This window comes from Ovis aries, chromosome 8 (assembly GCF_016772045.2).
Source record: "Ovis aries strain OAR_USU_Benz2616 breed Rambouillet chromosome 8, ARS-UI_Ramb_v3.0, whole genome shotgun sequence".
NCBI classification, from domain to species: Eukaryota; Metazoa; Chordata; class Mammalia; order Artiodactyla; family Bovidae; genus Ovis; species Ovis aries.
Window position 1 is genome coordinate 19702935 of NC_056061.1, and position 26790 is coordinate 19729724.

General features: G+C 37.1%; 1 protein-coding gene across 3 annotated transcripts in view; it reads left to right on the top strand.

Annotated features, from left to right (window-relative positions):
- The window catches only part of CEP85L (centrosomal protein 85 like), a 144599-nt gene extending 119412 nt beyond the window's left edge, over window positions 1-25187 (top strand). The window contains exons 10-13 of one of the 3 annotated variants that reach the window (XR_009601598.1): window positions 182-232; window positions 8479-8583; window positions 10481-11320; window positions 20660-20690. Coding sequence is in view for 2 of the 3 variants with exons in the window: in XM_015097328.3 (XP_014952814.2) it covers window positions 182-232; window positions 8479-8583; window positions 10481-10712; window positions 20660-20823 (552 nt within the window). In the remaining variant the exon portion in view is untranslated. Of the gene's footprint in view, window positions 1-181; window positions 233-8478; window positions 8584-10480; window positions 11321-20659 lie in introns of all 3 variants that reach the window. The other 2 variants (XM_015097328.3, XM_027972343.3) reach the window with 2 other exon arrangements.
- Window positions 25188-26790: the final 1603 nt, after the last annotated feature.

The following is a 26790-nucleotide window of genomic DNA, read 5'->3' on the forward strand; positions in this document are numbered from 1 at the left end:
CAATTGTGTAGCATATATAAAGTATGCAATAAACAGGAATTATTATTTAAAAAAAAAAATAAAAATAAAAATAAAAATAAAAAATTCATGATTCTGTGCGTTTGTTTTCTTGTGATTTAGTAGTTCTAAAAAAGCAATGAAAAAAATTTTGATTCAGACTGATATATTTCCTGTATTCTAGATAATAGATAGCCAACAAGATGAGATCGACAGAATGATTTTGGAAATTCAGGTAAGGAATATTTTGTACATTTTTAATCAAGCTGTATGCTCAATTACATATCTAAAAATATTAAAGCATATATGTTTTGTATAAAAATATTAATAACACTGGAGATTACATTATAAATTCTTTAATGTTAATCTTTCAGTTTTTTAGAAAAAAAATGATTCTTGGTAAATCATTTCTTCAAAAAATTGTTCTCTGTTCCTTACCTTGCGTCTTTTCAACTGGGTGTATGTAGTCTGTCTCTACTACTGAGAACACATTTGGGTAAGACCATCAGTGATAGGCTATTTAAAGACAACAGACTGTTTTTAGTTCATTGTGACTGGGCAAGAACCCACCCCCTCCTACTAATTCTATATGTTATTTTTCTGTATTATCAAAGTATAACACTATGCATATTTGTGTCTGTTCCTCCTACTTATTTTCTTCATAGTGTGGAGACTTCTGTGGATCACCTACTATCTAGAGCTTAGGGTTGTCTGACCCATAATACAAACCAAAATTTGTAGATTAAGTGGATTTTCATTCCTTTATTGATTTGCCAGATATTTACTGAGCCCCTGCATATATGCCAGGTGCTGTTCTTAGCACTGTCGGTTCGTCAGTGAACAAAGCAAGTCCCTGGCCATTTTAGTGGGGCGAGTTGGAGAAATGGAAGTATAATGCCAAGCAGAGAAGTGAAGTGAAAGTCTCTCAGTCGTGTCCGACTCTTTGTGACCCCATGGACTATGCAGTCCATGGAATTCTCCACGCCAGAATACTGGAGTGGGTAGCTGTTCCCATCTCCAGAGGATCTTCCCAACCCAGGGTTCGAACCCACGTCTCCTGCGTTGCAGGCAGATTCTTTACCAACTGAGCCACCAGGGAGGCCCCAAGAAGAAATATGTGCTGTTATTAAAAATAAAGAACGGATGGGGGCAATGACAGATCGTGTTGCGTTAGGTACAGCGGCCATGAAGTTTTCCCCGAGTAAGTCACACTTGGATATAGATTTGCATGGAGTTAACCAGGGGAAGAACATTCCAGGCAGAGAGAGCAGCCAGGGCCCTGAGTGTGGCTGTGCCCTGGGTGTGCTCCCTGATGAGCAGGAAGGCGGCTGGTGTGGAGAGCCCTGCTTGTGAGACCCAGCGAGAGCTGACGGGTGGGAGAAGGTAGCCCGAGGCCAGATCACACAAGGGGATGTTATGTCTTCATGTTTTATTCTTCAGGTGATAGGAAACCACTGGACAAGTTATGCTGAAGACATTTTTATTTTTGTATCTCCTGATTGGAGTATTCTCAAAGCTAGAAATAAAAAAGAATCACATAAGTGGTTTGAGCGTCAGAATTTATGGACAGTCTGCTCTGTCTTCTGACCATGTTAAGTGATCTATCAGTGTGATCGAATACTAGTCCATTTCGGCATGCCTGTGGGCTTACTGGATTGACCTGCAGAGGTTTCTCTTTTTAATGTGTGTTCCTTCAGTTGTTCTATAAGCCATTCAAGTCGAGAGATGGTTGGTTTCCTCAGCCATTATCTAACTTCTTATCACGGACCACAGTGAAAGGAATTTTTATTTTATTTGGTAACATTTTCCAAGAAGTAAATCTAATAAAAACTATCTCAATGCAAATGAAGGACAGTCAGCCTTGTCCTTAGCCATTGGAAACCTTCTATAGCCATTGAAGAATGTTTCTGCTTGGTTGCTCTGGATCTTTGCTGCTGTGTGCAGGAGTTCTCTAGTTGCAGCAAGCAGGCCTGCTCTTGGTTGCGGTGCTGGGCTTCTCATGCAGCAGCTTCTTTTATTGCAATGTGGGCTCTGAGTTCACGGGCTTCAGTGGTTGTGGCTCGAGGACTAGAGGGAGGGCTCAGCAGTGGTGGCACGTGGGGTTAGTTGCTCCGCAGCATGTGGGACCTTCCCTGACCAGGGATTGCATCTGGGTTCCCTGCATTGGCAGGCAGATTCTTACCCACTGTACCACCAGGGAAGTCCTTGTAATTTTTTTATAATGGGAAGTTTGTCTCTTTTGCCACATTTATTTACATCGATATGGATTCATGGCTATGTTTTATGCCTTGGGTTATAATTTAATACTATTGTACTTTGTTGCTCAAATTGTTCCAGTTTGGGGCATTGGCAGCTCTTTCATCTGACTCCTGTGTCCTTTTGGATTACTTCCTCTCCCTACCATTTCTGTGTGTATGTGTGTGTTAGCACAATAAGTCTTTCTATCTAGGAAAAAAAAAATTTTTTTTAATAGATGTTAAGTTTTAAACGCAGGTAATCTATTTTTACTCTCTTGCTAACCCTAAAACTCCATAATAACTAGCAAAAATTCCACTATTATGATTATGCCCTATTCTCGGCTTTCTTTATTCTGGTACTTTCACAGGCATTGGTGAATATTATCTTGGAAGTAAATATTGTCAAGATAGAAAATCCTAGAAGATTTTGAAGTTCTTGAAGCAGTGAAAAATGCCTATGCTTGCTACAGGAAAATTTAGCAGAAAAAGGAGTTCTTAGGCCCATGGATATATTTTTTAAGAATACTGCAGAAAAATTCCTTCAAAGGAATATTTAAACATCTAAAAAACATCTTTGAAACATACATTTATTTTACTTTTGATCAACTTTAATAGTTTTTGGTGATATAAAATTCATTTCCAGGGATTGGGCCCTAATATATAATCTGTTTTGAGTTTGATTTATTAGGAGCCAGTGAAGTCATTGTTTGGAGTGAGGTTACTCACTGATGGTAATTATTCATAGAAATGTAATAGTCATTAGCATCCTCTGAAAGTCAATTCTAACATGGTTATCTATGTAGTTGAAGCCTTCTTTAAGTCAGATAAGATGCTTCTGTGTTACTAGTTTTTCTTAGCTTTCCAGTACATAATATTAATAGTTTCTTTCCATTTTTTAACTATTCCCTTTAAGTTAAAAATGACATTCTTGTTATTTAAAAATCCAAGCAATATAAAAGTGTCATCCTCCCTATCCTGTTCTACTCTTCGCTCCAGAGATAACTAGTTAACCGAATTGTATCTTTGTAGACATTTTCCTATGCATTCACTTAAATGTAATTCTTTATATGTTTGTATTTAAATAGTGAGATAATATAATAAATATTGTTTGTGCTGTACATTTTTTTATCTAATAACATATACTGATCATTTCATGTCAGTAAATTAAAAACTACTTTGTTCTTTTTAAATAAACATTTTATAATGAGCACATACCATAATTTAGGGCTTCCCTGGTGATTCTGGCAGCTAAGCATCTGGCTGCAACGTGGGAAGGTCTGGGCTTGATCCCTGGGTCGGGAAGATCCCCTGGAGAAGGAAACGGCAACCGACTCCAGTGTTCTTGCCTGGAGAATCCCATGGACGGAGGAGCCTGGTGGGCTGCAGTCCGTGGGGTCACAAAGAGTCGGACATGACTGAGTGACTTTACTATACTATAAGATGTGTTCAGTTCAGTTCAGTCCCTCAGTCATGTCTGACTCTTTGTGACCCCATGGACTGCAGCATGCCAGGCCTTCCTGTCCATCCCCAACTCCTGGAGCTTGCTCAAACTCCGAGTTTTTCCATCAAGTCGGTGATGCCATCCAACCATCTCTTCCTCTGTTGTCCCCTTCTCCTCCTGCCTTCAGTCTTTGCCAGCATCAGGGTCTTTTCCAGTGAGTCAGTTCTTCACATCAGGTGGCTAAGGTACTGGAGTTTCAGCTTCAGCATCAGTCCTTCCAACGAATATTCAGGACAGATTTCCTTTACGATTGACTTGTTGTTGGATCCCCTTGCAGTCCAAGGGACTCTCAAGAGTCTTCTTCAACACCACAGTTCAAAAGCATCAATTCTTCGGTGCTGTGTATCAGAAGTCAAATAAATACTGATTTAGGTCAGTGACAAGTTTATTGATTCACAACTTTGAAGTTTGGGGAGAACTCAGTCTTCTACCAATTATAATGTATTTGTTGTTGAATATAGAAAAGGTTTTACTTCATGTAAAAGGGTACAATAATTTTGAAATTGAATTCAGTGCTATAAAAACGCAGATGTTTTGTTCAGCTGTCAAGGTAATACTGTTAACTGGCGTGAATACCTTGATTACTAGTTGATCCTTTAGAAATACTGCTTTCCTTTTATCCATGAAACCAGTGTAGCTAAACAGGCTTCTCCTCTTAAAAGGTTCTTCTTCTGTCAGTGTACAATAGAAAAGACATTTTGCAGTAGAATGTTTCCCGTCATTTCCGTAAGCCTGACTACAGTCTGAGTGTGAATGAGTTCTTCTTTGGGCATTACTACCTTCCTTCCTATTTATTTCTCAGAAGTACATTTCACCCATGTAAATTTGATTCCAGTGAAATCTTACCATTTTATGTTACCATTATAATCTTTTGGCAGAGGACATACAAAGTAAAAAGATTTACTTGTTTACTTGTTTTTTCTAACACATTAAAAAGTGTTCTCATGGAAAGGATTTATGCACTTAAATGATTTTTCACCAGTTCCCTTGGGGACTAGTTCTGAGCAGCTCTCCCTGTCATCATTGTAAAAGCAGAACTCTCAGGCAGATGGTTTGTAATGTTATATCAGGTAGCAAGATGACAGTTAAGAAAGGAATTTGAGCTGGACACTGTCTTTAATTATTATTAAATAGAAACCTTAAGAAATGTGATTTTTATGGGGCTTGCATATTCATCATTTATTGCTTAGTTTTAAAATACTTTGAAAATTCTCTTTTATCATTTTGGAAGAATGAGGGAAAGTGATTTAATATTTGTCTAGAGTTAGGGCAAAGTGAGAAATGGAACCTCTGTTGCCAAATGAAGAGATGTCAGTGATGGTTCTGAGTGATGATATTATATGTTATAGGAACGGTTCTTTCTGGTTTATGTTTACTATCCCTAGACCTCAACAGTAATCATACAAAGTAAGAAAGAGCATATTTTTATACATGAATTTGCTGAGATTTTGACAGGTGTGCCCAAAGTCTCAGATGACATTCTACGTCATGTCTGTCTGACCTCAGAGTTTGTGCCTTGGGCATTAATCCTGGCTACCTCAAAGTGAAAAAAAAATGTTAGTCTGATTTGTTCCTTGTATTAAGATAAGCCTTAGGGGAGAGAATTGTTTTAAGGGGTTTTCCTGGAATGAAAAATAGTTAAGCTGGAGCACATTGGGAAACTAATCTCCTGTGGAAAGCACCTTATACTCAGTTACCTCGAAGTGCAGTTTGGCAATTTTGTCCCTAAAGTGAAATTTTTTAGTACATTACACTCTACAATATGGTGGCATTATTAGCTCCTTGAGAGGAATAAAATGCCTTTTTGTTTCCCCTGATAAATTTATTTCGAAGGCTTTATGACTTTATCTCTTACTATTTTCTGTCATCCTAGCTCTCTTTGCTATTTCTCACACAGAAGAGATACCCATCTGCCTCAGAACCTTTGCACTGACAGAACCATGCTCTCTAGTTACCTGTGGGACAGTCTCTCACCTCCTTCAGGACTTTGCTCAGATGCCATCCTTTCCATGGGCCCTTATTCTTTCGCATTTGGCATTCCACTCCCCACCCGCCCCCCCATCACCACATGCAGTTCTCCAAAGCACTGGGCAAATTCTAACATGTGATACTACATAACTTACATATTTATTATGTTTATATTCTTTGGCCTTTTTCCTCCTAGTACAAGTTCCAGAAACACCAAGTGTTTTTGACTGTTTTGTTCACTGATGTGGATATATTTTTGCTAAATGAATGATTATATGAAGAAATGTATTTGTGAAGCTCTTTTGTGTGTGGGATGGGGTGAGGTGAGGTTGGTTACTTCTGTGTGTTTGTATAGCAAAACTGCTAATCTAAGATTCTTTCAAACTATTCTGTCCTAAATTAGGTTTGTGAAGTATGTAGAATACGTTGAGTAAGGCACATTTGGTTTTTCTTCATTTGGGCTATCTGTATTTAGGGGGAGAAAAATGGTTAGCATTTCTGGATATTTAAATCAAAATATTAATAACAAATGAATTTAAAACCACATTCAACTCCAAGAATGATTGTGATACAGACCTGTTTAGGTTAGTAACTAGACTTAAATCATTATTAAACAAGAAATTTAAAGAGAAATTGTAGACATTTAAAAATTAATTTATTTTTAACTTCAGTAATTCTAAGCTTAGCTGAAATTCCCCTGCCCTTGCTTTTTTCTTAGACATGTGCTTTTTCATATAGTTTGGAATAGAGAAGTAATCTTTTAGCTGAAATGTTAACTGTTAGGCAGCTATAGCGTTCACACCTAATATTATCCTATAAGTAGTACAGCATTTGGTCTTATTAGAATAAGTGTATCTGTGAACTCTTTCCTCTGTTAAAGGACCACTTGGCTAGTGCCTTTGAACACAACCAACACAACATGTTAAGCTTGATATTAATATTGTTCCCAAATTCAATTTTCCTTCTGGTGCCAAACAGCACTAGAGCCAAACATTTCTGATTCATTCTGGTGAAGAAGATTGCCTTTCCTTTCACTGATTTAAATTTAGGTTTATGTGGTAATACATTAATCAGATTTATTAGCTAGTCAGTCACATTCAACATGATAAAAATAAAAAACTGTAGTCTTTTAAAGAATTGTTTTACACCATATGAAAATACCTCTTTTGGGTTCAGTTTTCATTGTTAAAATAAGATTTAGAGTAGTTTATTTGTGGTGCCTTTCTTTACAATATTAATAAAATAAAGTCATAAATCTTTAAGAAAATTTTGGATAAATTCTGGATTCCAGCCAAATAATCTTGTCATGCCAGTAAGTATCAGTGTTTGGCTAGGTAAATAAATCCAAACATGTCATTCAATCAAATGGATTTTGATTCAGTCAAATGCAGTTACAAAGGAATTTCAGTACACAAAAATATATGCTCTCAAATAGCCCATGTGACTTTGTGCTGTGGAACTCATTTTTGTAGAATATGAAACAAGTTTTTCCTTGAAATAAAATGTACTTGTTATAGAGCTTGATTCATTTGTATCCAACTTTTGAGTTATTGAATGTAATATTTTTACAGAGCTTAGCAGACAAATGAAATTAAAAACCAAAAAGGTTAGATACTGTTACTAAGAAAACTGTTTTATATTTAGAGTCTCATCTCACCACTGGTGACTACCATCCTCTCTTATTCCACCCAGAGATAATGTGAGGGGGGAAAAGTAGGTTGTATGCTAATTAGGTGGTCAACATTCTGAAGTATTTTCAGTGTTGAGACTAAATACAGACCTAAAGAGAAAAAAAAAAGAAATCTCTAGTCATATTCATTGATTTTGTGGTTTAAAAGGAGAAAAGTTGATAGAAAAAAGTCACTGATAAGTACAAGGTTTTCAACAAGTTCTTCTGTGATATGTTGCTGAAAATCAGATTTATAAGCTGAAATAACCCAAGAGCTCTTAAAATATCCTATATTCTGCTTGGATATACTCAAGATTTTCTCACAATAGTGTCATATCTGGTTAATTTATAATTTTGTAATGGAATTAAGAGAGAGATTAGTTTATCTAAGCCCTATAATAGACCTTTGGCTTGAATTCAACATTATATTCACTGCTTGGAATACTATACACCAAGAGGGGTGTTTACCTGTGTATCAAATAATGGAAAACAGGGATAGTCTTATGATCTTATCATCTTGTAGCTTGTTAATCATAAGAAAAAGGGTTTGTTTTGTTTTTTAAGTATGCTGTGCCATGCATGGTCACCTCCCTCATTTCTGACTCGCTGACACCCCAGGGACTGTAGCCTGCCAAGCTCCTCAGTGCTTGGGATTTTTTAGGAAAGAATACTGGAGTGGGTTGTCATTTCCTCCTCCAGCGGATCTTCCCAACCCAGGGATCAAACCCACGTCTCCTGCATTGCAGGCGGATTTTTTCCTGCTCAGTTGTTTAAGTATAGATTTGCTAATACACTCCCAGTATATAAATGAGAATCAGTAAAATGAAAACTGTTTGTAATATAGCGTCAGACTGCACCTTTAGATTTAACATGTTTTACCAAGAATTAAAACTTACTTGGTAAAGATGATACTTTTCCTTCCTCCCCACTCCCGCACTCTTTAGAACTATCTACTCTAGAAGTTGAGAAGTGGAGGCCTCATTTTCCAAGGGATTGGGGAAGTCAGGACATCTAAAGTGTTCAGAGCCAGTATTCCTGGTTGCCTACCTAATTGCATTATGCTTTAAGTATTAACATGCTTTGCTTTCAAATTCTCTTTACTGTAGTCTATGCAAGGGAAACTTTCCAAAGAAAAATTGACTACTCAAAAGATGATGGAAGAGCTGGAGAAGAAAGAAAGAAACCTTCAGAGATTAAGAACATTGCTTGATGTGAGTAGAAGAAATTCAGATTACTTTCAAGGATGATTCAGTACCTATTGAAGTTACAGGAAATGCCTGTTTTATACATAGTTGTAAATCATTTTTAATTGAAGACTTGATTTTGTTGTGCCAGTTAATTCATTGGGTTTCTTAATAAGATTATAATAAAAAGACAAACTTTTAGTTTTGTATTGTCTTAGAAACAATTTCATACACTTAACTACAGCCAAGTCAGCTGTTACAGAGAGATTGGATCCCAAGTCATGAAATGATGCATAAATTGAATATAAACAAAGTTACCCTTGACAATCCTTAAGGAAAGTAAAATGTAGACATGTCATCTATGGAACAGATCACTTTTCTTCATTTAATTATGAGATGAGATATTAATATTTGGCTTGTGTTTAACGACATGTTACGTAAAAAGTCCTTATTTTAGTTTTTGAGTTGTCATCGTGACATTTTCCTCTAAATACTTAGAAATACATCTCCAAAAATTAGGGACAGTGCCATTTCAGCACTGTCCCACCATATAAGAATACTTTTCCTTGATGTTTGGTAATCCCTGTCTTACAAAAATTCCCACCTTTCTTCCCCAAATGTTAAAACCAGTATCAATCAAGACCATGCGTTGTGTTTCATTTTGCTTTTTAAACCTAAAGTTCTTTTCTTCTCCTTAACAAAATCAGGCCTTTTGTCTTACAGACTCAGATTTGTTGTACCTGGATTTGTCTGATTGCTTCCTCATGGTGTCATTTGTCTTGTTCTCTACCCCTGTATTTCTTGTAAGCTGGAAGTTAAAGCTAAGGATGTTAGACTCATTGCAAACATTTTTTGGCATGAATACTTTGTAGGTATTTTTCACATCATCAAATTATATGTGTTTGCTTATCCCACTAAGTGTCACAAATACCGGTCTCACTGGATTAAGGTGGTGACAGACTGATTCTTTCCACTGTAACACTAGCCTCTGCAATCAGCAGATCTGTGGGGTTGGTATGTAGGCAAGTATGTGAATATCCAGTGTGCCAGCACCCTTTCCCTTGATGGTTTTAACATCCATCAATGATCATCTGACTCATTAGACAATTAAAAGAGTAATTTTTATATCATTCCTTTTATAATTATTAGCTGGCATTCTTCTATAAAAAACTGTATTTTCCTCATTAACCCAAGCTGTTTGGCTTTTCTGAAATTTCCAGTACCACCTGGAAAGTTAGTCAAACTTACCTTTAATTAGTAATTTTCAGGATGAGGAATAAATGGTGGTAATTTGGGAGATAAGTGAGTGTAGCTTTTTCTGAGCATAATAAATCATGAGTTCATACTGATACTTCTAATTCAGATTTAACAATTGAGAGTTGCTTGGGCTTTTTTCTTCATCTTTGATTTTATACTTTTCTTTTCCTCTTACACTGAAAAATTTGGTTCCTATCAACACCGTAACATATATACTTTTCTCTCAGTGTACAAAAAAATAGTTTCAGATTAGGTAAATCACTGTTGCTGCTAACAATAAAAGTACAGGATGAGGTTTCAATTTTCTTTGCAGTTCTTTCTATTCTGGGGATAAATCTCATAGCAAATTACATAACAACCAAGGTACTTTCAATATGAGACGTTGGGAGACTCCCTAGAAACTGAGTCTGTTGGAATTTATGTTTCGTCTCTCACATTTACCCTCGGACATTAGATGGCACAGAGAAACACTTTCCAGTATTTTAATTCTTCTCTCCCTTTTTATTTTTCTTACTGCATGTATGCAGTTAAATTTGGTTACTGTACATGTAATATGACTTCACTGTTTTGTTTATAGACTTGGGTGGGAGAATGTCAACCTTCATGGCTTTTGAGTACCTTTCCTCTGTTCTGACAGCCTGATTTTTGTTTTCTTTATCCAATGCAGAACCAAAGACAAACAGAAGAGACCTGCTCTTTGTTGGATCAGGGCCAGGAAGCAGAACAGTCCAGGCAGCAGACCGTTCTTTCCAAAAGGCCACTCTTTGATTTGAGTGTGATTGATCAGCTGTTCAAGGAAATGTCCTATTGTTTGCTTGACTTGAAGGCATTGTGTAGTATTCTTAATCAGCGTGCTCAGGGCAAGGAGCCTAATCTTTCTTTATTACTGGGAATCAGATGTAAGTGGCTAATGACTTGTCCTAACTATATTGCCTAACAGTTAGAAACATATCTTCTTGAATTAGAAACGTCTGTCTTTTCCCTATTTATTTTTATCTCCCTTCCTACTTAGATTTATAAATTTCTGAATCAGTCTGTGGCTCTGAACACCTGTCACTGCTTAATAGCTAGAACTTGCCTCATTGTATTTATAAAAATGAGGAGGGTCATAGTTGATATGGACTGCCCCTTGGAAGAATGCCTATAAATATGGATGAGTTAGGAGATGTTGCCTGTGCAGAATTCAATATGTGACCAGAATAGTAGTTAAGTGTGATTTTCTGATTACTTTTCTAAAAGTGATGATTCTCTTTGCTTTCATGTGGCGATTGTATTAAATTAATGACCCATCCATCAGTCTGCTGGTAAAATATCCGAGAGAAAAGACTTAGAAGCTTTCCCACGTATGTTCTGCGGCAGCTGTTTAATGCAGGTGCCGAGGCTGCCACGTGAGCCAGTTTTCGTGCCTGGAGCTCTGCTGTCCTTGTGATGCGCACCTGCTGGCTTTGTCCCTTTCCATGTGACACCCACCCACTCTGCCTCAGTTCTTCCCTCCTGCACTCTGATGGTGAGAGCTGCCTCAGTACTGTCCCAGGGTCTGGTCCCTTCTCTGCTACTTCTGCTGAAACACTCAACTTACATAAGGCCCCAAATCATTATAATATTGATATGTTGGTCTCTTTAATATAGAGGAAATGGACTTCAGTAAGGAGAAATGAGTGGAATAAGACCATAATGTTTCTATACCAACATGCGGTATTGAGTAATTGCTTAATAATATGATTACTGTGTGACTGAGTGGAGACTAGTTTTATTTCCAGTTTCATCAAAGAGATTCTACAGTCTTGTATCATAATAGTTATTTTGGCAAACCGAGTAATACCCCTGATCATGTAACTGTAACTCCTGATCATGTAAATGTCAGCAGAAGTTTCTTTTCCATGAATGTAAGAACACATATCTGAGTGTGAGTATATAGAAAGCGCTTTGAAAGAAATTTGAAGTATAGTTGATTTACAGGGTTGTGTGTTAGTTTCTGGTATACAACAAAGAGATTTAGTTATGCATATGAAATATATATTTCATTCTAGGTTATCATAAGATATCAAATGTAGTTCCTGTGTTGTGCAGTAGGACCTTGTTGTATTCTACATATAGTAGTTTGTTAATCCCGTGAAAGTGTTAGTCGCTCAGTCGTGTCTGACTCTTCGCCATCCCACTGACTGTAGCCTGCCAGGCTCCTCTGTCTGTGGAATTCTCCAGGCAAGAACACTGGAGTGGGTAGCCATTCCCTTCTCCAGGGGATCTTCCCAACCCGGGGATCAAACCTGAGTCTCCCGCATGGCAGGCAGATCTTTGCCGTCTGAGCTACAGGGAAGCCCACATTCCTTCTTTATCCCTCTCCCCTTTTCCTCTCTGGTGATGATGTTTGTCTCCTGTGTCTGTGAGTCTGTTTCTGTTTTTTAGATAAATTCATTTGTGTTGTGTTTTAGATTCCACTTATAAATGATACCATACGGTGTTTGTCTTAATCATTCTTGCTTCGTATAGTATGATAATTTCTAGGTCCATCCATGTTGCTACAAGTGATATTATTTTATTCTTTTCATGGCAGTTCTGTATTGAGTTTTTTGAGGACCCTCCATAAGGTTTTACATTGTGGTTGTGCAATTTATATTCCCACCAGCAATGTAGGAGGGTTCCCCTTCCTCCACCCCCATTTATTGTTGGTGGGCTTTTTAGTGATGACTATTCTGACTGGTGTGGGATAGTACCTCACTATAGTTTTGATTTGCATTTCTCTGATAATTAGCAACATTAAGCATATTTTCATGTGCCTATCGGCCATCTGTATGTCTTCTTTGGAGAATTATTTGTTTAGGTCTTCTGCCCATTTTTTAATCCAGTTAGTTGTTTTTTAAAACACTTCAATGTTTAAGTATATTCAGTCACTCAGTAAACATTAATCAGATGCCTTCTATAGTCCCAGCACGGAAGTGCTGATAATGCACATGAATTGAACACAGTTCCTGCTCACACATCAGCCACAATATTGGAGCATTGAGATAAGTACTGTAATTGAAATGTGATGAGAGGGCAGTGGGAGCACAGGGGGGAAAAACCAGTCAAATCTACCTGGGAGAGGCTGTGAAGCCTCCATGGGGGTATTTGGCTTGAATCTCAAAAAGAGAAGTTTGATGGGTGATCATGGGGTATTGGAAGTTGGCAGTCATCTCTTGGAGCAAGAAATAAAAGCTTACACACAAAAGACTCATTTTGTCCACATTTTAGGGCTGGCCATCCTTTGGGTTATTTTGTAACCTCCTACCTTTGCACTGCTTATCTCGCATCTATTACCTTTTTCAGTGTTAGGATAAGAGAGCAATCCTAACATGAGTGAAAGGGAGATTCAGCAACCTTGCCACCATGTATACTCCCTCCAGTCTGTTAGGGTTTAACCCCAGAATCCTTACCCTATAGTCTGGCCTTGTGAAAAATTGACCAACCAGCTAATTTCTCAAAAACAGCGGAGGTTTTTTTGATCCTTAGCTCATCACCCCAGCACCTGTCTGCTGACACTGTTCACCTCGCCCTTGTTAAAGCACTGCCTCCATGGTTTCCGTGACATCCTTCTCTGGGTTCTGCTTCTACTTTTATGACTGCTCAGCCTCAGTCTGAAATTCTCTACCATGTAAACACTGGCAGTCCTCCTGGAAACTTTTGTTGTTGGTCTTTTGTTTTTGTTTACTTTTTCCAAGTAATCTTGTACATACCCACTTGTTTTCTGTTTTCCCTGTACCTTTGACCCCTAAAGATATTTCTCTCTCACCCTGCCTAGACATTCATCCCCTTTGGGCTCCTGACTTTACTCACCTGTACGTTAGAACCAGCAGTTTCATAGGTATCTCAGACTCAATATGTCTGAAACAGAACCTACTTTTCTTCCCTCCCTAAACCTGTTCCTCCTCTCAATGAGTAGAACCACTATACAACTATCAACCCAACCCAGATTTTATCCTCCACCCTCTCGTTTGCCCATCTGTGTCCTATGCCTAATCCCTGGGCCCCTTTCCAAGCTGCCTGGGAATCAAACTTCATCATGTCTGTGAGCCCCTTCCTACCTGTAACATTTATTCCTGCTGCCACATCTCCACTGTACTCTTGCCTTAATTGAAGCTTTAGTAGTCTTTCATCTGGACTGGTTTCTCTGGCAACCATTGTGCCCCACCCCCCATCCCTAATCCATCTTTTTTTTTTTTTAATTTTCTTTTTTAATTTATCTTTTTATTGAATGATAATTGCTTTGCCGAATTTTATTGTTTTCTGTCAAACCTCAACATGAATCAACCATAGGTACACATTATCTCCTCCCTTTTGAACCTCCCTATCATCTCCTGCCCCATCCCACCCCTCTACATTGATACAGAGCCTCTGTTTGAGTTTCCTGAGTTATACAGCAAATTCCCATTGGCTATCTATTTTACATATGGTAATGTAAGTTTCCATGTTACTCTTTCCATACATCTCACTCTCTCCTCCCCTCTTCCCATGTCCATAAGTCTGTTTTCTATGTCTGTTTCTCCATTGCTGCCCTGTAAATTATTCAGTACCATTTTTCTAGATTTTGTATATATGCATTAGAATATGATGTTTATCTTTCTCTTTTTGACTCACTTCACTCTGTATAATAGGTTCTAGGTTCATCCACCTCATCAGAACTGACTCGAATGCGTTCCTTTTGGTGGCTGAGTAATATTCTATTGTGTATATGCACCACAACTTCATTATCCATTCATCTGTCAGTGGGCTTCTAGGTTGCTTCCATGTTCTAGTGTTGTAAATAGTGCTGCAATGAACAATGGGATACATGTGTCCTTTTCAACCCTGACTTCCTCAGGGTATATACCTAGCAGTGGGATTGCTGGGTCATATGGTGGTTTTATTCCTAGTTTTTTAAGGAATCTCCATACCATCTTCCATAGTGGCTGTATCAGTTTACATTCCCACCAACAGTGCAAGAGCATTCCCTTTTCTCCACACCTTCTCCAGCATTTATTGTATGTAGACTTTTTGATGATGGCCATTCTGACCAGTGTGAGGTTATATCTCATTGTGGTTTTGATTTGCATTTCTCTAATAATGAGCAGTGTTGAGCATCTTTTCACGTGTGTGTTAGCCATCTGTGTGTCTTCTTTGGAGAAATGTCTGTTTAGGTCTTTTTCCCGCTTTTTGATTGGGTTGTTTGTTTTTCTGGCATTGAGGTGTATGTGCTACTTGTGTATTTTGGAAATTAACCCTTTGTCAGTTGTTTCATTTGCTATTATTGTCTCCCATTCTGAGGGCTGTCTTTTCATCTGGCTTATAGTTTCCTCTGCTGTGCAAAAGCTTTTAAGTTTAATCGGGTCCCACTTGTTTACTGTTGTTTTTATTTCCATTACTTTAGGAGGTTGGTCATAGAGGATCTTGCTTGATTTATGTCATTGAGTGTTCTGCCTATGTTTTCCTCTAAGAGTTTTTTAGTTTCTGGTTTTACGTTTATGTCTTGAATCCATTTTGAGTTTATCTTTGTGTATGGTGTTAGGAAGTGTTCTAATTTCATTCTTTGACGTGTAGGTGTCCAGTTTTCCCAGCACCACTTATTGAAGAGGCTGTCTTTGCTCCATTGTATATTCTTGTCTCCTTTGTCAAAAATAAGGTACCCATAGGTGCATGGGTTTATTTCTGGGCTTTCTTTTTCCATTGGTCTACATTTCTGTTTTTGTGCCAGTGCCATACTGTCTTGATGACTGTAGCTTTGTAGTATAATCTGAAGTCAGGAAGCTTGCTTCCTCCAGTTCCATTCTTGAGACAGCTTTGACTATTTGGGTCTTTTGTGTTTCTATATGAATTGTGAAATTTTTTGTTCTAGTTCTGTGAAAAATGCCATTGATGGGATCGCATTCAATCTGTAGATTGTATTTGGTAGTATAATCATTTTTATAATATTGATTCTTCCTACCCAGGAACATGGAATATCTCTCTATCTGTTTATGTCATCTTTGATTTCTTTCATTAGTGTCTTATAATTTTCTGTGTACAGTTCTTTTGTCCCCTTAGGTAAGTTTATTCCTAAATATTTAATTCTCTTTCTTGCAATGGTGAATGGGATTGATTCCTTAATTTCTCTTTCTCATTTTTCATTGTTAGTATATAGAAATATAAGCAATTTCTGTGTATTGATTTTGTATTCTGCAACTTTGCTAAATTACTGATTAGCTCGAGTAAATTTCTGATACTACCTTTAGGGTTTACTATGTACAGTATCATGTCATCTGCAAACAGTGAGAGCTTTACTTCTTCTTTTCTGATCTGGATTCCTTGTATTTCTTTTTCTTCTCTGATTGCTCTAGCTAGGACTTTCAGAACTATGTTAAACAACAGTGGAGAAAGTGGGCACCCTTGTCTTGTTCCTGATCTTAGGGGGAATGCTTTCAGTCTTTCACCATTGAGATCAATGTTTGCTGTAGGCTTATCATACATGGCTTTACTGTGTTGAGGTAGTTTCCTTCTATGCCCGTTTTTTGAAGAGTTTTACTCATAATGGGTGCTGAGCTTTGTCAAAGGCTTTTTCTGTATCTGTTGAGATGACCGTATGGTTTTTATCTTTCGTACTGATTTCACATTGTGTATCACATTGATTGATTTGTTTATATTGAAGAATCCTTGCATTCCTGGAGTAAACCCAACTTGATCATGATGTATGAGCTTTTTGATGTGTTGCTGAATTCTGTTTGCTAAAATTTTGTTGAGGATTTTTACATCTATGTTCATCAGTGATATTGGCCTGTAGTTTTCTTTTTTGTGTTGTCTTTGTCTGGTTTTGGTATCAGGGTGATGGTGGCCTCGTAGAAAGAGTTTGGAAGTGTTCCTTCATCTGCAATTTTATGAAAGTTTTAGAAGGATAGTCATTACCTCTTCTCTAAATGTTTGATAGAATTCTCCTGTGAAGCTGTCTGACCCTGGGCTTTTGTTTTTTGGGAGATTTTCGTTCACAGCTTCAATTTCAGTGGTTGTAATTGGGTTGTTCATAATTTCTATTTCTTCCTAGTTCAGTCTTCTCTTTTTTTCTTGATGAGTCTGGCTAAAGGCTTATCAATTTTGTTTATCTTCTTGAAGAACCAGCTTTTAGTTTTATTAATCTTTACTATTGTTTCTTTCATTTCTTTTTCATTTATTTCTGCTTGGATCTTTATGACTTAATTTTGGGGTTTTTTGGGTTTTTTTTCCCAGTTGTTTTAGGTACAAAGTTAGGTTGTCTATTTGTGTTCCTTGCTTCTTGGGTTAGGATTGTATTGCTATAAACGTCCCTCTTAGGACTGCTTTTGCTGCATCCCATAGGTTTTGAGTTGTCGTGTTTTCATTGTCATTTGTTTCTAGAAATTTTTTGATTTCCCTTCTGAGTTCTTCAGTAACCTGTTGGTTTAGAAACACATTGTTTAATCTCCATGTGTTTGTGTTTCTTACAGTGTTTTTTTCTTGTAATTGATATCTAGTCTCGTAGCATTGTGGTCAGAGAAGATGCTTGATACAATTTCAGTTTTCTTTAATTTACTAAGGTTTGATTTGTGACCCAAGATGTGGTCTATCCTGGTGAATGTTTCATGTGCACTTGAGAAGAAGGTGTATTCTTCTGCATTTGGATGGAATGTCCTGAAGATGTCAGTGAGATCCATCTCATCTAATGTATCATTTTAGACTTGGCCTTCCTTATTAATTTTCTGTTTTGATGATCTGTCCATTGGTGTGAGTGGGATGTTAAAGTCTCCTACTATTACTGTGTTACTGTCAGTTTCTCCTTTTATGTCTGTTAGTGTTTGTCTTATGTATTAAGGTGCTTCTATGTTGGGTGCACAGATATTTATAATTGTTATGTCTTCCTCTTGGATTGGTCCCTTGATCACTATGTAGTGTCCTTCCTTATCTCTTGTAATATTCTTTATTTTAAGGTCTGTTTTGTCTGATATGAGGATTGCTACTCCAGCTTTCTCTTGCTTCCCATTTGCATGGAATATATTTTTCCATCCTCTCACTTTCAGTCTATATGTCTTTGGGTCTGAAGTAGGTTTGTTGTAGACAGCATATATATGGGTCTTGTTTTTGTATCTATTCAACCAGTCTGTGTCTTTTGGTTGGAGCATTTAATCCATTTACATTTAAAGTAATTATTGATATATATGTTCCTGTTGCCATTTTTCTTGTTTGGGGTTGATTTTATAGATCTTTTTTCTTCTCTTGTATTTCTTGACTATATAAGTCCTTTTAACATTTGTTGTATAGCTGGTTTGATGGTACTGAATTCTCTTAACTTTTGCTTGCCTGAAAAGCTTTCTATTTGTCCATCAATTTTGAATGAGATCCTTGCTGGGTACTGTAATCTTGGCTGTAAATCTTTCCCTTTTAGTACTTTAAATATGTCCTGCCATTCCCTTCTGGCTGCAGAGTTTCTGCTGAAAGATTAGCTGTTAAGTATATGGGGTTTCCCTTGTATTTTACTTGTTGCTTCTCCCTTGCTGCCTTTAATATTCTTTCTTTGTTTTTAGTCTTTGTTAGTTTGATTAGTATGTGTCTTGGCGTGTTTCTCCTTGGGTTTATCCTGTGTGGGACTCTTTGTGCCTCTTGAACTTGATTGACTATTTCCTTTTCCATGTTGGGGAAATTTTCAAGTATAATCTCTTCAAAAATTTTCTCATACCCTTTCTTATTCTCTTCTTCTTCTCGATCCCTATAATTTGAATGTTGGTGCTTTCGATATTGTCCCAGAAGTCTCTGAGACTGTCCTCAGTTCTTTTCATTCTTTTTATTTTATTCTGCTCTTTAGACGTTATTTCCACCATTTTATCTTCCAGCTCACTGATTTCGTTCTTCTGCTTCAGATATTCTGCTATTGATTCCTTCTAGAGAATTTTTAATTTCAGTAATTGTGTTGTTTGTCTCTGCATGTTTAATGTTTAATTCTTCTAGGTCTTTGTTGATTGATTCTTGTTACATTTTCTCCATTTTGTTTTCACGGTTTTTGATAATCTCTACTATCACTCTGAGTTCTTTTTCAGGTAGTTTGCCCATCTCCTCTTCATTTCTTCAGACTTCTGAGTTTCTAGTTTGTTTCTTCATTTGTGTAGTATTTCTCTGCCTTTTCACTTTTTTTTTTTAACTTACTGTGTCTGAGGTCTCCTTTTTCCAGGCTTCAAGGTTGAATTCTTTCTTTCTTTGGTTTCTGCCCTCCTGAGGTTGGTCCGGTGGTTAGTGTAAGCTTCATATAGGGTGAGATTAGTGTGCGTTTTTGTTTATTTGTTTTTCCTCTGATGGGTAAGGCTGACTGAGGTGGTGATCCTGTCTGCTGATGATTGGGTTTGTAGTTTTGTTTGCTGTTTAGATGAGGTGTCCTGCACAGGATGCTACTGGTGGTTGGGTGATGCCGGGTCTTGTATTCAAGTGGTTTCCTTCATGTGAGTTCTCACTATTTGATACTCCCAGGGTTAGTCCTCTGGCAGTCTAGGGTCTTGGAGTCAGTGCTCCCATTCCAAAGGCTCAGGGCCTAATCTCCTTAGAAGCGTCTTTCTCCTCTTTGGGCTTGGTCACCTTTCCACTCGTAGATCCCAGCTTGCCTGACAAGGTTGGGCCAGGAGACAGAAGTCCTCACCAAGTGGGCCAGACTTGAGAGAGTGCTTAGGACGGCAGGTTGCCACTGTGAGCTCCCTTGCTGTGGCTCCGGCCAGAATCCGCTGTTCCCCAGCGTTGTCACCGCTGCCTTCCCTCTCTCCCTGCACCCACACCTCCTAGGAGCTCGCCCGCTCCCTTGCTCACACTCTCCTTCCAAAGAACCCTCAGGTCCTGGAGAGCCCCCGATCCATCTTTTACGTTGCTGCCAGAGCCATCGTTTAACCCGTAGTTCGGATTTCCTCAGACGCCCCTTCAAGCAGACACCAACGTGGCTCCCACCCACCTCTCTAGTCTCGCTTCTTGACACTCCTCTGTCTCATAGCTTAGGCTCACCCGTTTTAGAGCTGGTGACTGGTTTTCTTGATGTTTCTCAGTTTATATCAGACTGTTCTGCTTTCTGTTTCTGTATACCTGTGTTCATTCTGCTTCCTCGGCCTCTTCAGAGAGCCTGGCCCCTCTCCAGTTAGGCCATCTTGTTCTCTTCCTGATGTTACTGTAGCCTTTGTGTCGTGGGAGGTTACCTAGGACACCTGACTGAGTTTGCTTGTTTATGAAAAGTATGTAAATCATTAAGAATAAGCCACCAGGTGCATTACTTTGCTGACCTCAGCACTCAGTACAGTGTCTAGATCATGGATCATGAAAAATAAAACAGTTAAATTAGCATTTGTTAAAATAATATGTTATCTGATTCTGAACTCAGCCATTACCCTCAGTGATTTAGCCATTGGGCAGGTGGCTCTCAGCCTGATTCAATCGTTTGGAATTCAGATGTTTGGAATCCCAGCATACACACACACACACACACACACACACACACACACTCACACACACACACTCAATTCTTAATACTTTGCAGTCTGTAAAAATATAAGATAGTGCCCCTTACCATCCAAAAGATTTTCAGATTTTTGTCTCTAGTTGGGTTTGAAGAGAGCTATTAGCATGTTCCTTTTTACTCTGGGAATATTGTCATCCATTAAATCTATTGAATTTGTGTGTATCACTGTGAATTTATGCATTTTCACTAGCAAAATTTTAAAAGGACCAAATAGATAAGATCCGTTTACTGTAATGCAAAATTTAAACCTGAGCTTGACCTGTATTGAGTGTATAGCATTATATTTCCAATGATAATTAGGTAAAAATCCTAAAATGCCTTTGTTACCAAAAAATGTGAAATTTTCTCCATGTTCTATATCCACAGCAATGAACTGTTCAGCTGAAGAAACTGAGAATGACCACAGCCCAGAAGCACTCACTAAAAAACTGTCAGACGTATGCCAGTTACGGAGGGACATAGATGAATTACGGACCACAATATCAGACCGCTACGCTCAGGACATGGGAGACAACTGTGTCACCCAGTGACCAGTGTTGGGCCCACAGCAGTCCCGGCCCACTGCGGAGTGCTGCTGTGCTACGCTCTTCATGTTTCTCTTCAGGAGCCATGATAGAAAGTTGCAAGTGACGTGTGTCTTGCTGCGTAGGTTTTTTTCTGTGGATTTGTTCTGTTGCAGAAGAATTGGGATGTGAGAAAGTTTCTAAGGGGCTTATCTAATCAGGCAAAAAAAATTAAATTGCCATTTGAAAAATATGATAAAATGTACAAGAAAAAAAAAAACACCTGTATTCTCAAACTACTGATTGTAGGACCAAGCTGTGAAGAGTGCCCTTCAGATAAAGGGATAGAATTTCTTTTAATCACATAATTGTGTGTGTGTGTGTGCACGTGTACTTATTTACAAAATTATAAGGATTTCTAAGATCAAAGCAAAGCTTCTGAGAAGGGCACACACTATATTTTTGTGCTTCTTTTTTTTTCTTTATGGAGAACCTTGTGTTGTACTTGGGGTTTTCAAGCGTTGGCTCAGCAAGAGTTCCCACGCCAGGCAAGTGTTGTAACAGTTGTACAGCAGCAAAACCTTTTGTGTTTTGAACAGTCGCTGTGCTGAGACGGTGAGGTTGTGGGGTTGGGTTGATTTTCGTACTGTAGATAGGTCAGCGATTTTTCCAGAGTGATTGTGAATCATCTAAGAGGTGTGGAATACCGATGTGATGGTTAATCCCATTAGCATTATAATTTATGTATTACAAGGCGATTTAACATAATCTGAACTAATTTTAACATGTCCCTAATTATTTACAATTTTTATTTATAGATTTTATATATATATATATATCAGTGTAAACAAAGCCATATACAATTAATGCAAACCTAAGGCCTCAGATCATTATTGTAAAATGAACAAAATGACTCTGGAACAATAACTTATTTATCCAAATCTCAAATGTTTACATTTTTAACAGTTTTGTATCTGTTTTGAAGTTGAAACCACTTTAAGAAAAAATCAACCTGTATTCTTTATATCTGAATTATCACTAGCATAAAACAAAGTCTAAACCTAAGTGATACTGAAATTCCTTTTATTAGGTAAAGTACATTAAAAACAGGGTTCTTCATAGAATATAAACTTGCCCAGGTTAGTTGTTGTTCTGGGGTTTAGGATATCACTATGAAATAACACTGATTTTTTTTTTAATAGACATGCAATCATTTAAACTTCCAAATGAGTATTTCCCTATTTTAGTTGTATCTTGGAAAGAGTATATATTTGATTACCTTCAGAGCATTTAGTACATTCTGTTGAACGTACTTAGTTGTGGCAATCATTGTCCTTCACACATTGGTTTTGATTTATCTCTTGATACAGCCCCAGGTCTCAGTTAGGTCAAGACAAATAATAGGTAGAAGGAACCAGGGATGAAAATCAAGCTGGAGAATATTGTTTGGGGCAAGAGCAGATCACATGTCTGTTTTCTTGCCAGACTTATATTAATGGTATAAAGGCTGCTCCTAGAAAAATATGCTCCTGAATAATTTCAGCAGTGAAAACATATTTGGGATAGACCTTCAAAGAAACTACCCAGGAAGACATTCAGCTCAGAATCTGACTTATAGACAGCTCTCGACAGTTACTCAATAGTCACATTCCAGCAATCAGTTACAATACATCGTAAGGACATCCGCCTTCCCTTCTGTTCAGTGCCTGGGTCCTCCCTGCCATTCAGTGTCTTAGGATCTGGACACTAAGAAATCAGTGCATTGTAGGGATTCTGCTTCCCATGGTCCTTAAGCTAAAAAGGAGGGACTTGGTCACTAGCAAAAATTTGGCTTTCTAAGATGTTCATCTGTTTTTGAGTGTTGGTGGTTTGAAGACAATCAAGGAGTAGTAAATTTATACCAAAAATCTGATACAAAGAATTCTGCCTTGTAAAAATTAATATCTATAAAAATGGCCATTTACAGTAAAGTAGATAATTAGCATCTAAATAGATAATCCATAGGTGTGGCACACAGTTTTACATTCTCTTTGAATAGAATCCCCTCCCCCCACCCTCAACCTCCACAATTTTGAAAATAAAGGTACCCTAAAATGATAGTGATAATGGGCAAATACATAATCACTGATTTGGATCACTAGGTCCTTACTAAAATGTATATGTTTGGGAGTTTTATGGTTATTAGTGTTGTTTAAACAAACTTTTGGTCATTTGTTTTGACCACTGTAGATACTTTGTTTCCCACCTTTGTTGTGATAAAATAATTTATATTTTTAAAAAGTAAGTTTTCTAAAACTCAAAAAATTTGACTTAATTCACATATCTTGGGGTAAAAAATTTTAACCTAACAGAAAATTAACTAACTACTGCTGATATATTTCAGTTTCGAAAATGTATCCCCTCCATGAAAAGGAGAATTAAGATGAAATAGTTTAAGTATAACCTTGAATTACAGACAGTTAATCTCTTTGAGTCTGGGTTTTGTAAAGGGTCCTAGATAATAAGCAGACAGCCTTGGAGGGAATTTGGGGGGAAATAAAGCTATTAGTAGTCTAATTTGTCAGTATTTAATTTTGATTTTTCAGAAAATTCCCTTCTCCAAGACAACCTTTTATGTTAGAATAGTAAGAATAATGATATCTCTTTAAAAACAAAGATTTTACTGTTAGACTAGGTAAGGTGGACAAGTAGAAACTCTATAGTGTCGTGTCCTAGTTTGACGTAGGATATTCTTAGAAGTTATTACAGTGATTATCTATCTGAGGTGAAAATTAATCTAAGTTTTAAAGTAAATCTATTTGAAATTTGCTTAAGTATTGACTTAGGTAAGCCTTGCCTGAGTTTGTTTCTTTTTTTTTTCCCCAATAAGTGTGGCCCCTTTTTGTGTTTGAAATAGGAATCAGTATTCAGTGTTAACCATATTTTATATTAGTGACATTTGTTTTGGTCATGACAATTTATTAAGCTGAATTAGACTTCTTTCAATAGCTTGTTTGAGACAATCTCAAGGGGTGAAAAGTGTTGGTAAAATGGATATTGTACATTTCCACAATAATGTACAATAATGAATGACTAATGAGATTAGAAATTTTGTCATAGTTCAAGACTTATTAATAGGGTTATCTTAGATGGCATTTTTAAAGGAACTACTTTATTAGGAGAATGTTCTTTCAATGTCAGTAATAGTTCATTGAACAATATAGTAGCTGAGAACTTGGACTATATTTTTACATCATGTAGTTCAGCTCAGGCACATCTTTGGATTTTGGCATTCTCTTATGCAGCTTTGTATCATTGTAGATACGTAATTACAGAAATAAGCAATTCTCATAACCATGCTTACTCAGACAATGTCATTTGAAACTGCCAGTAGCTAAAGGTCTCAGAGCCAAAGTTAATTCATTTTGTTTCCATTTTTGACAGTTTTTTTTCCAGTGTTCACAAAACATAAAATTTCTAGCTTCACCCCAAAATGTCATGCTGGAAATTGCTCTATAATAATAACCTGCATTTAATCATGAAGAGGGAAAGGTTTTGGATATTTGGATTTTTATCTTATTTAAAAGAAGCATTGAGTATATTAAGAATGTAGTTTCAAATCAATGTCATTAACAACACTGTTGCAACTGCATACATGAAGAACCTTTTGTGCCTTTTTGCCTGCAGTAAGCATTCATTTCTATTTACATGAGCTGTAAGAATGTTGGTGATTATTGCACCTTGTTTTTCTGTAGATAGACTTGATTAAGGATTTTTGTTTAAAGCAAGGAGCAGTTTTCGTTGCTAGGTAGATACCTTAATAAACATAAAGGGAGTTATCAAATAACATGTCTTTGGAGTCCAACCTTTTCTCTGTTTAGTGAGCAGGAAACTCCTTTGGAATGTAGTCATTTGTGTGTATGTGTGTGTATATATATATATTGTATAAATAGTTATTTAAGTACATAAACATAAAATTCAGCATCACATTGGTGTGATGACAAGAAGTAGTAAGGTGCTAGGTGGTTACATTAAAAGCACAGCAGAGTATACCATCAGTCACTATGACTGGTGGTTTTTATAAACTAGGTTCAGTTTTTGAACCACTCAGAATACCTCATGTGTAAATACGATAGTCATGACTTAATTGAAATACAGTTATTGTAAAAAGAATGTGAAGCCACTGGTTGGCTTATGCCTTCTGATTATTATCCTTGCCTCTTTTTTTGTAAAGGGGTTGTTTTTGGTTTTTGTTTTTTAATAGGGTTTACAGCTAGAATTTTGAATGCCAAAGTTCTATTTATTAAATTTTAAAAAGTTTTCAATGTTAATGGCTAAGTATTTTTCCACTGGACTATTGTTTGTTGATGTTGGAATTTGTATTAACAGAGAAATAAATTTTTTATAAAAGATTTATGTCTACCAAGTGCCTAATGTTGATATAAAATGTATTTGAAATTTCACACTCTGAATTCTCAATGACAATAATATGCTGGCTTGACTCTTTCAAAGTTTTCTTTATGCAAGAAAAAAATCTTACTAGAACAGGGCTACTTCTGCCTCCTATGTCTGTCTGAGGGTTTCTTTTCAGTCATTGCAAAGTGTTTTGTCAGGTCTTTTCCTTAAAGGGCACTGAGATTTTTCTGATGGCATAAATACAAGGCATGGCTATGCATTTCAGCTCATAGAACTGTATCTCTACTTTGAATTTCTAAAATTCTTATTTCAATCAAGAGTCTTCTCTACTTTTCCAACAGACAAAATCAGATTTCAGTTTTTTATATTGCTGAAAGATTGGCAAGGTAAATCTTTTTTATTTCCTCCCTTCTAATCAGAGATTAAAACCTTTCTGAAACATATACAAATAAGACCTTGTTAAAAGATTGCTCTGCAGAGGCTCTCAGATTGATGGCGCCCTGCGTCCTTGTTCTAAATCATATGTGCCTTAATGTTGCCTTCTGGTTAACATTTGGACTGGCAGCGTCGGTTTCTAGTCCAGTTAACTTGGCATTGCTGTCAAGAGTTTTTAATGAGGCATCTAATTCAGTTAACAGGAAAAAGAAGCATGCATTACAGACCCCATAGGTTGTAGCAAATGACTTGGAAATAAAAACAGAATAGATAAAGTCCTTGAGTATTTCCAAGGTTATTAGTGAAGAGTCTTCTGCTTTATAAGAAAACGTGATTATTTTGATCTGCTTTTAAAAATAAAGTTTCAATGGAGTCAGCAAAGGCTTTTGATGGGGTTAATCCCAATGATTTTGCCAGTACTTTGAGCTTCCTTTTTAGGCCAGTTTCCCAACCAACCAGTCTTTCTGTGTAGAAATACAGAGGACTCAGTTTAAAAGAGGAGTAAATATGGTCTTAGTGTTGGTGCAAAATGATGGCATGTGGATCCAGTAGAGCAAATCGTTTACAAATAAATAGCACTCTAACATCATGTCAGTTAAGATGGTCTCCTTGATTTAGGGAGATTCCCATTTGAGGACTGAAATTGTGACAAAGATTTCTTTAATGTTCAAATAAAACTGCTCTCCCTGATAATTTCAGTGTGATCACAAAAAGAAAAAACAGCTTCCCATTTCAGCCACCTGTTTTTACTTAAACATAGTCTCACTTCACAATCTCCATAGATTCCTTTATAATAGAAGTTTTAATGAAACATACACCTATCCTACTCTGTGACCTGGAAATTCCAGTCTAGATGTTTACTTGAGATAAATACAAACATTCATCTAAAAAGAGACTTGTAAATGAATGTTCACAGTGGTTTTATCCATAATAATCAAAAGCTGGGTGTAGCCCAGGATGTGTCAGTAAGAGTTCTCTACCTGGAGTTGAAAAACAGCATTCTTTCTTAACCTCAGGTTTTAATTGATTATCTAATATATGTTAATACTTTGGGGAAGATAGAGTAACATTTCATAGACAACAGTGTGATGGTGTATCAGACTTCCTTTGTATACCAGAGGTACTTTTGTTTCTCTCCCCTCTGGGGTGAGCATTGTCCTTTGT